This window comes from Cetorhinus maximus, chromosome 12 (assembly GCF_964194155.1).
Source record: "Cetorhinus maximus chromosome 12, sCetMax3.hap1.1, whole genome shotgun sequence".
Classification (NCBI taxonomy): Eukaryota; Metazoa; Chordata; class Chondrichthyes; order Lamniformes; family Cetorhinidae; genus Cetorhinus; species Cetorhinus maximus.
In genome coordinates this window covers 97,267,683-97,282,713 of record NC_135890.1, presented here as the reverse complement: position 1 = coordinate 97,282,713, position 15,031 = coordinate 97,267,683, and the positions used below count along the sequence as shown (strand labels likewise).

The 15,031-nt window shown below is 40.1% G+C and overlaps 1 protein-coding gene across 2 annotated transcripts in view; it reads left to right on the top strand.

Moving 5' to 3' along the window:
- The window catches only part of anapc7 (anaphase promoting complex subunit 7), a 41,202-nt gene that overhangs the window by 16,573 nt on the left and 9,598 nt on the right, over positions 1-15,031 (top strand). Inside the window, exons 3-9 of one of the 2 annotated variants that reach the window (XM_078554167.1) lie at positions 4,451-4,483; positions 5,279-5,398; positions 6,552-6,663; positions 8,930-9,083; positions 9,861-10,003; positions 10,670-10,787; positions 13,904-14,100. In XM_078554167.1, coding sequence (XP_078410293.1) covers positions 4,451-4,483; positions 5,279-5,398; positions 6,552-6,663; positions 8,930-9,083; positions 9,861-10,003; positions 10,670-10,787; positions 13,904-14,100 — 877 coding nt within the window. The remainder of the gene's footprint in view (positions 1-4,450; positions 4,484-5,278; positions 5,399-6,551; positions 6,664-8,929; positions 9,084-9,860; positions 10,004-10,669; positions 10,788-13,903; positions 14,101-15,031) is intronic. The other variant, XM_078554168.1, reaches the window with a different exon arrangement.

Genomic DNA, 15,031 nt, shown 5'->3' with positions numbered 1-15,031 from the left:
CAACTTTCTGGCAGAAATTTCAGTAGCTCATCATTATATGGCTCTCTTCGTATTCAGTAAGCAGTAAACTCAATATTGTTTCCAGTTTACTGACTTAATTTTGTAGAAACAAGTTAATGATGCACAACATTATATGCTATTCCATATTTGCAGTCACTTTCTAGTATAGTTTATAGGGGAGCATTTGCAGAGACTGGAGACATTTTGTTATATTCTGCCTGAGTTTAGATCCCAAGTATAAGGACTAAAAACGTTGTCGCATGAATTTAAACAGAGCAGAAGTAGAGCATATGGCTCCTTAAGCTTGCTCTGCCATTCAGTACAATCCTGGCTGATTGTCTGCTTTTAACTCCGAGGGACCGAAAGTCAAACTACCCCAGCCTTGAATATACTCAAACGATGGAGCATCCACAACACTCCGAATAAAGAAATTTCTCCTCATCTCGGTCCTAAATGATCAATCCAGTGTTCTAGATTCCCAGCCAGAGGAAATAACCTCTGTATCTACCCTGTCAAGACCCTTCAGAATCTTACAATGTATGTTTCATTGAGATCACCTCTTATTCTTCTAAACTTCAGAGAATATAGATACAATTTACTCAGCCTCTCATCCTAGGACAACTCTCTCATCGCGAGAACCAGTTTAGTGAACTTTCATTGTACCACCTCCCTAGACTCCACCCTTAGACATGTAGATCAAAAGTACGCACAGTAATCTAGGCGTGGTCTTGCCAAAGCCTTATACAATTGTAGCAACACTTCCTTATTCTTGTACTCAATCCCCTTGCAATAAATGCCAACATGTCATTTGCCTTTCTAATTGCTTCCTGTACCTGTATGCTAACTTTTTGTTTCTTGTATGAGTACATCCAATTCTCTCTGAACACCAACATTTTAAAGTTTCACACCTTTTAAAACAATTTTGCTTTTTTATTACTACCAAAATGAATAAACACTCACTTCCCCACATTATGCTCTGTCACCTTGTTTCCCATTCACTTAATCTGTCCATATCTCTTTGCAGCCACGTGTTCTCCTCTAGCTTGTACTCCCACTTAGTCTTGTATCGTCAGCATACTGTATATTGCTCTCTCTCTTCATCTCAGTCATTAATATTGACTATAAATAACTGAGGCTCAAGCACATGTTCTTGTGGTGCTCCACTAGTAAGTCTGCCAACTTTAAAATGCCCCAAGTATCTCTACTCACTGCTGTCTGTCCATTAACCAATCCTCCATCTATGCTAATATGTTATCCGCAATTCTATGTTAACTTTTTTTGGTGGCAGCTTATCAAATGCCTTTAGGAAACATATGTTTATAATATTTACATAAAGGCCAGTTTCCACTCTTCACCCCACCCCACAAGCTCCTGGTATTTGTCTGGGGAATTCAGCTCCAGGTGCAGAAGTAGCCCAAATTCCTTTTCTTCCTGTGTCAGTCTACATAGGGATTGTCAAAACACTACTTCACAGTAGGCTGCATCATTGTCGAGGCCTATCTCCCCGCCTGGCACCTATATAAATGCATTTCCATCAGGTGTTTCTGGGTAGCGATTGGGGCAAATATGCTGACTCTCTTCACCATTCTTTCCCTCTCAGCACCCCCCCCAATTCTTTGAACAGATTGGGGTACCACTGGAGTCCCCCAAAGGATCTATCTTTGGTCCCCTTCTATTTCTCACCTACATGCTGCCTCTCAGTGACATGAACTGAAAACCTCTCTTGACTCCTCCACTGTCTTTGATTTTGACGTACTGCTTGTTTAGTATCTGATATTGGTTGAGCAGAAAGCTCTTCCAACTGAATATTGGGAAGATCAAAGCCATTGTCTTTGGTCCCTGCCACAAATTCCATCCCTCTCTCTGGTTCCTGCCTGGTGCTGAATAAGAGTTTTCTCATCTTTGGTATCATATTTGACCCTGAGATGAACTTTCAGCCACATCTGTCCCATCATCAAGACCACCTGTAATATCTCTTATCTCTGCCCCTACCTCAGCTCATCTGCTGCTGAAACCCCCATTCATATCTTACAGCTGTAGGCTTTCTCTAGACTTGGCTATTATAATGCTCTCCTAGCTGGCCTCCCATAATGCACCTTCCATAAACTTGACCTTATCCAAAACTCTGCTCCCCCTATCCTCACTCATACCATCTTGTTCACTCAGTACCTCTGTGCTCACTGACATACATTGGCTTCTCATCCTTGTTTTCACATTCCTCCATGGTCTCACCCTTACTTATCTCTGTAACCTCCTTAAGCCCTGCAACCCTCTGAGGTCTCTGCACTCGTCTAATTCTGACCTCTTGTGTGTCATAATTTTAGTTGTGTTACCATTGGCAATCATGCCTTCAGCTGTCTAGGCCCCAAGCTCTGGAATACCTTCACTAAACCACTCTACTATCCTCTGCTATCTGAAGTTACCCCTTAAAACCTACCTCTTCAACCAAATATTTGGTCAGCTATCCTAATGTCGTCTTAAGTGGTTTGATGTCAAATTTTGGTTGATAGCATTCCTGTGAGGGGCCTTGGTAATGTTCCACTATGTTAAAGATGCTATATAAATGCAAATAGTTGTTGTGAAGAGATCAATTGTGATGTTGCTATAACTCCCCCAGCTGAGGTAAATCATCATAGATCAGGAATCTAATCTGGTATTTTGTTAATTTGGTTGGCTCAGCTCCTCATTAATTTAACCAGTTGACCAGCCAAGCCAACCAGGCTGAGCTGTTTATTAGAGAGCAATCATAGGAGAGTTTCATCAAAGACTCTTAGGTGTTATTATTCATAGTAAGCAAAACTAAAACTCTTAAGAATCTAGGGCACCTTTTTATTTTCCTTACCTTGTCAGAATTGGATATTAATTACTACTCAGAACTAAATTTGGTTGATCGGGCTAGTAGCTTTGAAGAACTAAGTTTATTGTGGGGGTACTCAATGAAAATATAATCAACATTCTGAAATCATAAATCTATGTATCTAATTCATACACTTGAAGATTTGAGTTTCACATTGCTGATCTAGAGGATTCTGAGAATTCTTAACCATTCATGTCATTTTTTTTTATGAACCATTGTAAGTAAGTAACATTGTAGGGTGGGATTTCAGAAACAAACTTTTTTTAAAGTGTGGATGTTTGTTAGCTTGGGGAGATAAAATTTTGCTCATTGGATTACATCACAATAAACCCTGACTATGGCATTGAGAAATGCTTCTTCATAAACTAGGGAGACCTTATTTGGGTTAGGATGATTTAATCGCTTCGTCCTTGCTGGCTGAAATCTGTAAATTGTTTGGGGAACTATAGATGCAAAACCACATTCTGTGCCACAGAGTGCAGTTTTTAAACTTATTTTTCCATTTTAGATAAACCTGCATTTATCTTCATCCCTAGTTGCCTTGACATGGTCATGAGCTGCTTCTTCAGATGGAATTGAGTCCGTCGCATAGTGTAAGACTAGTCCCATGCAGGCCAGACCAGTAGGAGTGGCAGGCTCTTTTCCCTGAAGCACATTAAAGAACCAGTTGGCTTTTTAGAACAATCTGACAGCTTTCTTGGTCATTTTATGTTTTTGATGGCAGCCCACAAAGATTTATTAAATTGAGCACAGTACCATAACCTCTATACTACCATGCTCATGCATGAGAGCAGTAACATACTGTTCACTTATATTTTTGTAATGTTAAAGAGAGTTTTTATAAATGTATTTGACCACATATTTTGGTACCCAGAACGGATGTCCACTTGCTTCGAGTTCTGTCCAATTGGTAATAAGAGCAAACTCTTCATTCTTTTATTTCCCTGCCCACCCCCTCACTTCCCCATTTTTCTGCCTATCTTTCATTGATGCTTAATTTTGATAACCGCTCTTCAGCACCTCATCCAAATGACCATTCTTTATCTGTGAGCCCAGACTGCATGTATCAATATTTTTGCAGGGTGTTGCAGCCAAACTTAATTTTGTTATACCCTGACGTTGTATGCAGACTTTCCACCAGGGGTCACTGGATAGCTTTCAGGGATGGGAGCCCTGCTGATTATTTAGTTTTCTCTCCTTAGTTCAATTGTGCTGAAGCTAATTGCAGCAGCTTGGTTGTTAGCCTGCCTGAGATTGGGTGACCTAACCTGATATTTTGCAATCTGTATAGTTTAGTGAAATATCCCACGGTGCCTTTATCCACTAAAGCAGCAAGGGAGTTGAATCATTGTTACACAGAACTGTTTCATCCATATCACTGCTTTAAAAGTGGTGTGAAATACTTGAACTCAGCTGGATAGATTAGGAAAATAGTAGTTATGATCAATTGTATGAAGTGCAGATCACTTTGGTAGAATTGTTATTCGTAGATACTGCTGGCAAGATTCAAAGGCCCAGTTGTCATATTTTGTTGTGTGTCTTTATAAGCTTCTTTCGACTTATCCTAATGGGTCTGTTCTGTTTACTTTGTAGGGATGTCAACAGAGAGCCAGAAAAGTTTCAGAAGTTGGTAGCTTTTTTTCAAACATTTCACTTTGACTTATTTGTACCTCCGTTCAATAGCTTGTTTCACATTTCATTTTATACCTTCCACCACTTCAATGAGCATGTAACTTAGTATAGTGTATGTTTTATTAATTTCTTCTTTTATGTGTGTGCGCACGTTAATTTCAGTAGATGTGACAGAACCATTTACCAGTATAGGCTAATTCAGGCTGGCACCACAAGGAGTAGTTATTCCTCTTTTAAACTGCTTTTCACAATTCCCATCATGGAGTTGGTACAGTACTAAGGGCATGCTGCTGCTGTACACATTAAAATATAATCTATAGTTTACAATGTATTTATTGCACATATGCCTAGGTTTTCCACTTTTATGCTCAGTCATCAGCTTTTGATTTTCCATCCATTCATTTTAATGGGTGGAAAGTTGCAAACTGGGAAATACAGAAGCAGAAGTCCTTGCTCACAATCTTTTCTAAATATATAGCTGCAAAGTTTCCTGGATAGGAGAAAGTGCAGAAACATGTTCTGAAAAATATAAGTGCACTGAATGTGTAAAATATTTGTCAATTTAAGAACTTATATTGAATGCAGCTACAGTGTTTTCCACTATCCCCAAATTGTTGAGAAAATGATCTAAGAAGCAATGTATGCCGCACAATGAAGGAAAAGAGGTTTTTCTATGGCACTGTACGGTCAGCTGTAGTGGAGTGATTTCTTGTGATACTTGAGATTTGTAACGGGTAACCGTGTAATTCAGGGTGAACCATATTTAACAATTTCTTATGTTTATTTTAGTGTCTGCCTTCAGAGATTGAAGTTAAGTATAAAATGGCTGAATGCTATACAATGTTGCGTCAAGAAAGGGATGCAGTTGCAATACTGGACACCATATCCACTAGGCAGCGCACTCCAAAGGTAAATTTTTAAGTACTTTGTGTAAACTCGGTAAAATAATATGAGCAGATTTGTTCAAACACATATACTGTTGATGCAACTTAAATTTTTACCTAGCACAGTTTTAAATTGTGATGCTTTGTTTATATAATGCATTATGTTGAAACACAAGGCTATGGGCCAAGTGCTGGTAAATGGGATTAGGGAGGTATGTCAGGTGTTTCTCACGTGTCGGTGCAGACTCGATAGGCCGAAGGGCCTCATCTGCACTGAGATTCTGTGATTACAGAGCTCTGAATTGTTAGTTCTAAACTGCAGTTTCTGTGGCTATGTGAGCAACTAAAAAGTGGTTTTGCATCTTGTAAATAAAGTCTTAAAGCTCATAAACAAGGTTAATTTGACACCCTAACTGTATCTTAACATGAATTTGTTACTGAATCATTTATCTTGTGCTGAATTCTTACAACATTTATAGCCTTAAAGAGAGTCTGCTCTTTTCTGTAGGGTAAATATATTTGTTTTTCAGGTGCTTCCTTCCACCTCTCTTTCTGATTTCCACTGCCAACATACCAACTGTGACTGAAAGTGCAGGCAGACAATTTGCCAGCAATTTCTGGTATATTTTTTAATGGGCTTCTAATAACACACAAGCAACTTTGTGACAACTATTCTGCCAGTTTTCCTATTTCTTATGCAGCTTCGAACTTAGTCTGACTGCATGGCCCACAACAGCTCAGCAGAGTGGTGGGCCACCGGAGTTAACTCTGAATCACAGAATTGTTACAGTACAGAAGGAGGCTATTTGGCCCATGGTGTCTATTCTAGCTCTTCTCAGGAGCAATTTACCTAGAGCCACTTTCCTGCTTTCTTCCTGTAGCCCTGCACATTCTTCCTTTTCGGATAACGATCCAATTCCCTCTTGAATGCCTTGATTGAACCTCACTGCACCACACTCTCAGGCAGCGCATTCCAGATCCTAACCACTTGCTGTGTGAAAAAGTTTTTATTCGTGTTGTCATTGCTTCTCTGGCAATTATCTTAAAACTCCTATCTCCTCACTCTTGTAGCACTGTGCTTTTATGTCTACTTTGCTTGTCTTTTGCTGAGAAAATTCTAGGACCATAAATTCTTTAAGATTTTTGTGTTACTGACTGCTTTTTTTTCTGTAATCTAGATTAATATGATGTTGGCAAACCTGTATAAGAAAGCAGGACAGGAAAGGTCAGCGGTCACCAGTTATAAGGAAGTATTACGACAGTGTCCCCTGGCTTTGGATGCGATACTAGGTAGGATTTTTTTAAAATCAAAATTCCTGTACACCAAACGAACTGTCGTTTTATTGGTACAAATGACAAGTTAAGGAGAAGTGGCAACAAAGAGCTAGTCAGAGAAATGTAGATTAGGACAGAAGACAGTGTGATGGAAATGAAATGATGCATGGGGTAGTGTCCATGCACTGTAGTGATTAGAGGTGAGATTCACACTAGCTTCATAGACGCTTGCCATGGCAATCCAGCTTCTTGAAATTGAGGGTTTTCAATTGATTGTAAAGCTGATATTTTTGCTGAAAGTAAACTTGGTTAATTAATTATCTGATTAATGCTGAATGTTCACGTGCAGCTGCAGCAGCTTTTAACTTTCTCCTATAAGAATGGTTAGTCTATTTTGGACACTACAGATGTTATGGCATTAGTTTATTATCTTGAAAATGATTGACAACTGGTTCAAATCTTGCTGATGTTTTAAGGGATGCACTCTGGAATGAACTAGGCTATTCAAGTCTTAGCCTGCATGACCTTAAAAGATATGGTTTTCTCTGCAGTTTGTTGTGTTTGTTTTATTTGTTCAAGGGATGTGAGCATTCTATTTGTTGCCTGTCCCAAATTGCCCTTGAGAGGGGTGTGGTGAGCCACCTTCTTGAACCACTGCAGGCGACCTGATGTATGTGCAGTCACTGTTGTTAGGAATGGAGTTCCAGCTTTTTGACCCAGTGACCATGAAGCAACAGGAATATAGCACCAAGTCAGGATGATGTGTGGCTTGGAGAGGAACTTGCAGGTGGTGGTGTCCCTATGAATCTGCTGCCCTTGTCCTTCCAGGTAGTAAAAATCACTGGTTTGGGAGGTGCTGTCGAAGGATGCTTGGTGAGTTGCTGCAGTACATCTTGTATATGGTACACACCGTTGCCGCTGTGCGCTGGTTGTGGAGTGAGTGAAAGTTTAAGGTGGTGGATGGGGCACTAATCAAGCTGCTGCTTTGTCCTGGATGATGTCAAGCTGCACTCATCCAGGAAAATGGAGAATATTCCATCACATTCTGACTTGTGCCTTGTATATGGATGGTGTGAGGAAACTTAAAAAACTGGACAAAGACCTTTTAAAATAGCTGAATCATCTGTGTCTGTCTGTGACCCTCGAACAAAAGGAGCTACCTTGCAGTAATGACAAAACTTGCACCTCGTTATCCCTGAAGAGACACTAACGACACCCCTGTGCGCTGCACAGACCAAATTCAAAGTGAACTATACAAAGGCCATCTGCATTTCATAACTCAGGTTGGCCAACCAGAGTAAACTTGTCTGTTAGGACAAAGGGCCCCGCAACCTTCCTTTCAATTCTTTATGGTTGAGGCATTTAACCATCTCTGGGACCAGACGAGGGATATGCATCCCATGTCAAAAACAATGGGGAGAGATGGGTGACATGTGACATAGATTTCTAGCTTGTATAACCAGTAATATTGCCCTGCTGTACTGCAAAATCTCAGTCTGCTGTTTACCATCCTACAAGCAGCCTTACAGAAAGGGAGCTCTGCCTAAATTGAACCTCTGGCCCCATCTACACTGCTTTGGCTGGAACTTCTGTACCATCGCTTACAAGACTGGTTCATCTCTGCGTGTCTGTCTCATCATGTGAAGCCAATATTGCCAGAAAAGTGAATTATACAACTTCAGTTTTCAGCCCGCCAACCTCCATGAAAAAATACCTTCTTGGACTTTGACTCTGGACCCACGTGAAACAATAGCTCTTTCCTCTGTGGCCTCTGCACTGTAAATCTTTCTTTTCTATATCTCTTTTTTACTGTATGAATTCGAAGGAGGCAAAGTTGCTATCCTCCTCCTGATGTTTGTGTGTTCAAATGTGGTGGTAATTGGCTAGATCGGATATGTCTTTTTGTGGTCAGGACATAACTGGACAGTTTCCCACACTGATAGATATCAGTGTTGTAGCTACACTAGAACAGCTTGGCCAGGGACACAGTTAGCTCAGGAGCACATTTTCAGCACTAGTGCTGACATGTTATCAGGACCCATAATCTTTGCTGTGTCCAGTCTGCTCAGCAGCTTCTTTATTATGTGGAGTGAGTCAAATTGGCTATAGGATATTGGATCATCTATAAGAAGGTCAGTGTAGGAAAATCCTGTAACATGCATGCACTGCAAAAAAGATAACAACCAAGAAGTCCTGTATACAAAGTATATAATATCCAACTGCTTTGTAATCTTTCAAACCGCAAGTCATCTATTCATATCCTGCCCATTCTTTTCTCCAGGTCTCCTGTCTCTTTCAGTGAAGGGTGCAGAGGTAGCATCTCTGACTATGAATGTGATTCAGAGTATTCCAAATCTAGACTGGCTATCTGTTTGGATCAAGGCATATGCTTTTGTTCACACTGGTGACAACACCAGAGCAATCAATACTATCTGGTAAGAAAATGTTGTAAACTGTGCAGGAGGAGAAAATGACGGTTCTGGCCTTTGTGTTTCAAGTTCCTTTCTATTTAAAGGAGACATTGCTGTTCTGTATTTTAAACATCCAGTACCTACTTAAAAAATAAAAACTAAGTTTATTCTGCACTACTCCTGGAGAGCAGGCGTCAGCTTGTAAACTGAAAATCACGCAATCTGCTGATGTGTGAGAGCTAATTGGCATCTTCCTCAGTCCTGAATACTGATATGGATGTGTTAATACACTGAGATTATCTAATAAAGATATGGACACCTCCTCAGCTGAGGTTGATTTGTTGTTCTTTAAAGCTTCTCAGTCCTTCAGTTATTATTTGTAGTTTGAGACAGAGGGACAAAAAAGAACAAAAGTTTAATTTGAAGATACAAAGTTGTGGAGAAATGTGGTCCTGTTTTATTCCATTTAATTAGACCCACCTAAGCACAAGTACAACCATAATCCATTAGCTATATTCTGCTAAAAAACTTAATTGTGCTTTATTGTTTTAACCATATTGTTCAAGATTTTTGAAGAACTTAAGCAGATTATATAATGAGATTTCTGTGGAAAGTGTTAGTTTTTGCTTTATAATGTTAAAAATTTTAGCATTTCCCACCCGATGGGTTGTCATGTAGCTCATTAGACAGGCTAGTACCCAGTGACTGCTGGATGCTTGTTTGTAGAAGAAAGGCATAAAAGAGATATTAAAGTGGTAGCCTTCCAATCACTGCACTATTACAATTATTTTATATTCACAGCTCCCTGGAGAAAAAGTCATTATTGCGGGATAATGTGGATTTAATGGGAAGCCTAGCAGACTTGTATTTTAGAGTGGGTGACAACAAAAATGCAATCTTAAAGTTTGAGCAGGCTCAGATGCTGGATCCATATATAATTAAGGGTAAGTAACGTACAAATAGGTGCCAACACATTTGCAATTTCTAGTTGTTTGTTTATCTGTTTGCTAAATTATAGTTTCAATTTCTCTTTTAAAGAGGGCACCTGAAGATTTGGGCTACTTTTTGAAAAAATTATTCTTTCATGGGATGTGGGCACTGCTGGCATGGTTGCCCATCCCTAATTGTCCTTGAACTGAGTGGCTTGCTAGGCCATTTCAGAGGGCAGTTGAGTCAACCACATTACTGTGGATCTGGAGTCAGATGTAGGTCAGACCAGATAAGGATGGCAGATTTCCTTCCTAAAGGACATTAGTGAACCAAATGAATTTTTATGATAATTGATAGTTCCTTGGTCACCATTACTGAGATTAGCTTTCAATTCCAGATTTTATTAGTCCAATTTAAATTCCACTAGTTGCTGTGGTGGGATTTGAACCCATGTCCCCAGAACATTAGCCTGGGCCTCTGGATTACTGGGCCAGTTTAAAGCCACAATGAGAGTTAAATTGACTATTCAACTGAGTACATTTCTTGAGCAATACTTAAACAGAAATAAAAATATTGGATGTGTACAAGTTTCAGTACAACACTTAGAAATATAGAGTTAAATACGGCATTACAGTGATCTATCTGATAGAATTATGCTTTCAAACTTACCCTCTCTTTAGGAATGGATGTATATGGGTACCTTTTGGCAGGTGAGGGTCGACTAGAGGATGTCGAAAATTTAGGTGGACGTTTATTCAACATTTCTGATCAGCATGCAGAACCATGGGTTGTCTCAGGGTAAGTATTGAGTTTTTAAATTTACCTTACAGGAAGAAACAAAAGCCCTTTTTTCCTGGTAATATTATGATTAATAATACTATAGGTGATTTCTGTCCAGGTAATTGTGACTGCAGTGTTGGTGCCAAAGTTGCTACACAGGTTTCCACTAGTTCTGTATGTGCAGGTTTCTTCATAGGTGACACATAGGGACCCAAAATCCACAGCATCTTTCAGCTCTTCCTAGGTATAGTCTCTGCTGATCTTGACCCAGCTACCAGGAGGTGTGCAAGAGCTGTGCAAGAAGTTGTCCCTTTACCCCTACCCCACCCCCTAATAAGGTATTGACAAATATCTGCTTTTATGTCTGTCGTCTCCCTTCCCCCAACCCCAACTGCTTGACCCAAATCAGAAACTTGGAATTGTGGTGCAGACCAAGAATATCCCAAATATAGTGTATTACTGCATACAGAAATAAGTTTTGGTAAAACTTGAGAAATTAAGAAAGTGGTGATGAACTGTCGCCTTGAGTCCCTGCAGTCTATCTGGTGTAGGTACACCCACAGTGCTGTTGGAAAGGGAGTTCCAGGTTTCTGACCCAGTGACAGTGAAGGAACAATGATTTAATTCCAAGTCAGGATGGTGTGTTTGGAGGGGAACTTGCAGGTGATGGTGCATCTGCTGCCCTTATCCTTCTAAAGATCACAGGTTTAGAAGGTGCTGCCGAAGGAGCCTTGGCAGGTTGCTGCAATGCATCTTGTATATGGCACACGCTGCTGCCACTGTGGTGGAGGGAGTGAATGTTTAAGCTGGTGGATGGAGTGTTGAGCAAGGGGCTGCTTTCTCCTAAATGATTTTGAGTTTCTTGATTGTTATTGGAGTTGCATTCTTACAGGCAAGTGGAGAGTATTCCACCACGCTCCTCACTTGTGCTTTGTAGATGGTGGACAGGCTTTGGGGAGCTAGGAGGTGAGTTACTTGCTGCAGAAACCCCAGACTCTTACCCTCTCTGTGCTTGTATGGCTGGTCAAGGGTAACCTTCTGCCCCGCCACCCTGGGTGTTAATGGTGGGAAGTTCGGTTATGGTAACGCCAATGGGAGTTGGTTAGATTCTCTCTTGTTGGAGATGATCTTTGCCTGGCACTTGTGTGGCACAAATGTTACTTGTCAGCCCAAATAATGAATATCAATTGTCTTCTCTGCACTGACTTCTCTGTTACAGTGGTGTTTGTGTATATGAAGGGAAGAAAATTAAATCTGTTTACAGCACAATTGATACAAGTTCAACAGTGCTACAAATAGTAAGATATAGTTAAAGAGAATGCTGTATACATTTGCATTTGGTCATGATTATTCAGACCACACCAATTATATGTTTTTGCTCAGCTCATAAAGTTGGCTATGGATTAGAAATTGGGTCACCTCATTAAGGGACCTACTTGAGACCCAATATTTTTTGAGGCCTAGTGTAACCATCCAATAGAATAAAATCTAATAAGTGGTGTGACAAAGTATTTTAATTATAGTGCTCAGTGCTGCAATTCTGAGCACTAAACTAGTTTAATCAGTTCATATTTGTAACCCCTTTTTCTCTTGGTCACAAACATAGCATTTCTTTGAACAGAAAGTCAAATGAACCTGGGGGAAAATAAGCAAATCTGACCAGATTTGTCAATAAAGAAATTGTGGTTTGACTGAATACAAGTGACAATTAATGAATGAATAAATGGCCCCCTGTAATTGTAGTTGAAAATGCCATTGATTTGACAAAGTTTTACATTTATGTGGCACCTTTAACATAGAAAAAATGCCCGATGCACTTCAGGTGACTAAGGAGAAGATAAATACTGAGGTGCAAAGAAAGTGATATTAGGAGAAGTCACTACAACTTGGTGCATTTTAAGAAGGCTCTTTAGGCAAAGTGGGAGGTGGAAAGATTGAGTAGTCTGAAGGAGGAAATTCCAAAGCATAGGTCTGGTTGGCTGAAAGAAAGGCTATACATGGTAGGGTGAAGAGAAAGAGCCCAGAGTCAGATAAATTGATAAGTTAGTAGAAAGAGTGGAAATAAAGAATTGGAAGTGGTTACAGAGGTAGGAAGATGAAAGACAATGAATGGATTTAAGTGCAAAGGTGAGAACAGATATGGTTTTGGAAGAGCTGGTTTCTTGATGGTGACCAATGGGAGACAGCTAGGAAAGCATTGGAAAAGTTGTGGCTAGAGGTGGTCAAGGCATACAAGAATTTTAGCAACTGATGGTAGGGTAGAGATAGACAAAGTTATGGAGGTGGAAGTAGTCAGTCTTTGTAATTAGGTAGATAGGAGGTCAGACATTCAGGATTAAATAGAACCCTGAACCTGAATTCAGTTCAGCATGAGAGGGTGGGCATGGTAGGGGGTAAAAGCATCATTGGTCTCACAGACATGGCATCAGTCCTGCTAGTGACTATCTGGAGGAGGTTGCTGCTCATTCAAGACTGGAATTCAGACAAGCCATCTGGCAACATAATTAGTGGAGGGGGCAAAAGAGGTGAGATAAAGGTGATGTTGTCAGCATGCCGTGTGCACACTACATCTTGTACAGACATGGAATTATCCAAGGGATGGTGTGTAGGTGAGGAAGGTCTGGGATCAAACATAGTTTCTTGAGACACCCCAAATGTAGCATTGCAGGGGCAGAAAATTTGCATAACAGAATCCCGTTAAGAAAATAATTGTAAACTGACCCATAAACATATCCATTCCATCTTTGTCATTCCAATAAGTCCCCTTTGATCACACCGCCCCACCCCTCCCCCTGCCCTCCACTGTCAGTATGCAAAGCCTAATGCAGGACATCAAGCAATCCTGATCTCTAAATATTTGTGGAAATTTTAATTGAAACAATGGCACTGTAATTCCCATATGCCACTCTGCAGCCCAGACCATATTGCAGTGAGCATATATTTGAATCCAATTGTACTGTGAAGTTGATGTGACTTAATCAAACAAGCAGACTGTAACTCACAGGAAGTATCATGCAGCCCATGCAGTGGATTTTTCTGCAGTTAACATTAAAAAAATGCCACTCACAATTGGATATGTTTTAGCATATTAGAAATGATATCTGTCATTCATTTCTTTGCCTTTCTGTCCACAGGTATCAGTGTTTGTACAGCAAACGATATTCACGTGCGCTGTATCTGGGAGCAAAAGCAATTCAGCTGAATAGCAACAGTGTACAAGCCTTACTATTAAAAGGTGCAGCTTTGCGAGCCCTAGGCAGAATCCAAGAAGCTATCATACATTTCAGAGAAGCAATGCGCCTTGCTCCATGCCGAATGGATTGCTATGAAGGCAAGTTTCTTATTAACATCCTTGTGGAAAACACTGAATTTCCTAAAATTTGTAGTAGTTGTATATTAAGGGTTTAGTTGAGTTGTATAAAATCCATGTGTAAATAATGGTAAAGCAGAATAGCTTTGAATTCTGCATTTGATCTGTTGCTTGCTGCTGCAATATTTGATGTTGCACCCTTCACAAAGAGAGCAGAGCTTCAGTGGCTCTGGGCAGATCAAGAAACAATGCCACAACTTATCCAACCTCTTTATATATTGTAATAATATATGTATTTGCACCTTCGAATGAAAAGTTGTGTGTGTATCCCTTGATAGGGAGTTCCCATTTTAAATTTGTCCACAAACACTTGTTAGGATATAGGAGCAGGAGTAGGCCATTCGACCTGTCGAGCCTGCTCCGCCATTCAGTTAGATCATGGCTGATCATCCATCTCAATGCCAACATTAGTATGCAACAAATTCATTTGTTATGCTGCTTTTTTAAATGAAATTTTCCAATTAATATATCAGTGATACTGAAATATTTTAAAAGAATTGCTCTGAGTCTGCAAGCAATTTCAGACTCTGGTGTTTAGGTGGCAACAGAACAAAATGGTCAGTTTACCTGGTTGGCATGGGGAGGAAATTATTTTCTCCCCTATCATAAGTTCACTGTAAGCTGAATTTTAAACTTTTACATCGTGGATTTTATTTTCATATTATTGCTCTTTCCTGTTAAATTTTTCTCTTAATTCCCTCCCACCCCACTCCGTTGTTTTTAGTAGAAGATTTTACCTCCTGCGCTGCCTCTTCCTCTTGTCCAGCAGGAGCTGGCCTTGGACTTGCTCAGCTCCTGCCACAGCCCCCGAATTCTTTTACTGTATTTTAACAACTCCTGATAGCAATCTGTACTCTCCTCTCTACATCAGCTTCTTCCATGGCAGTCGGCC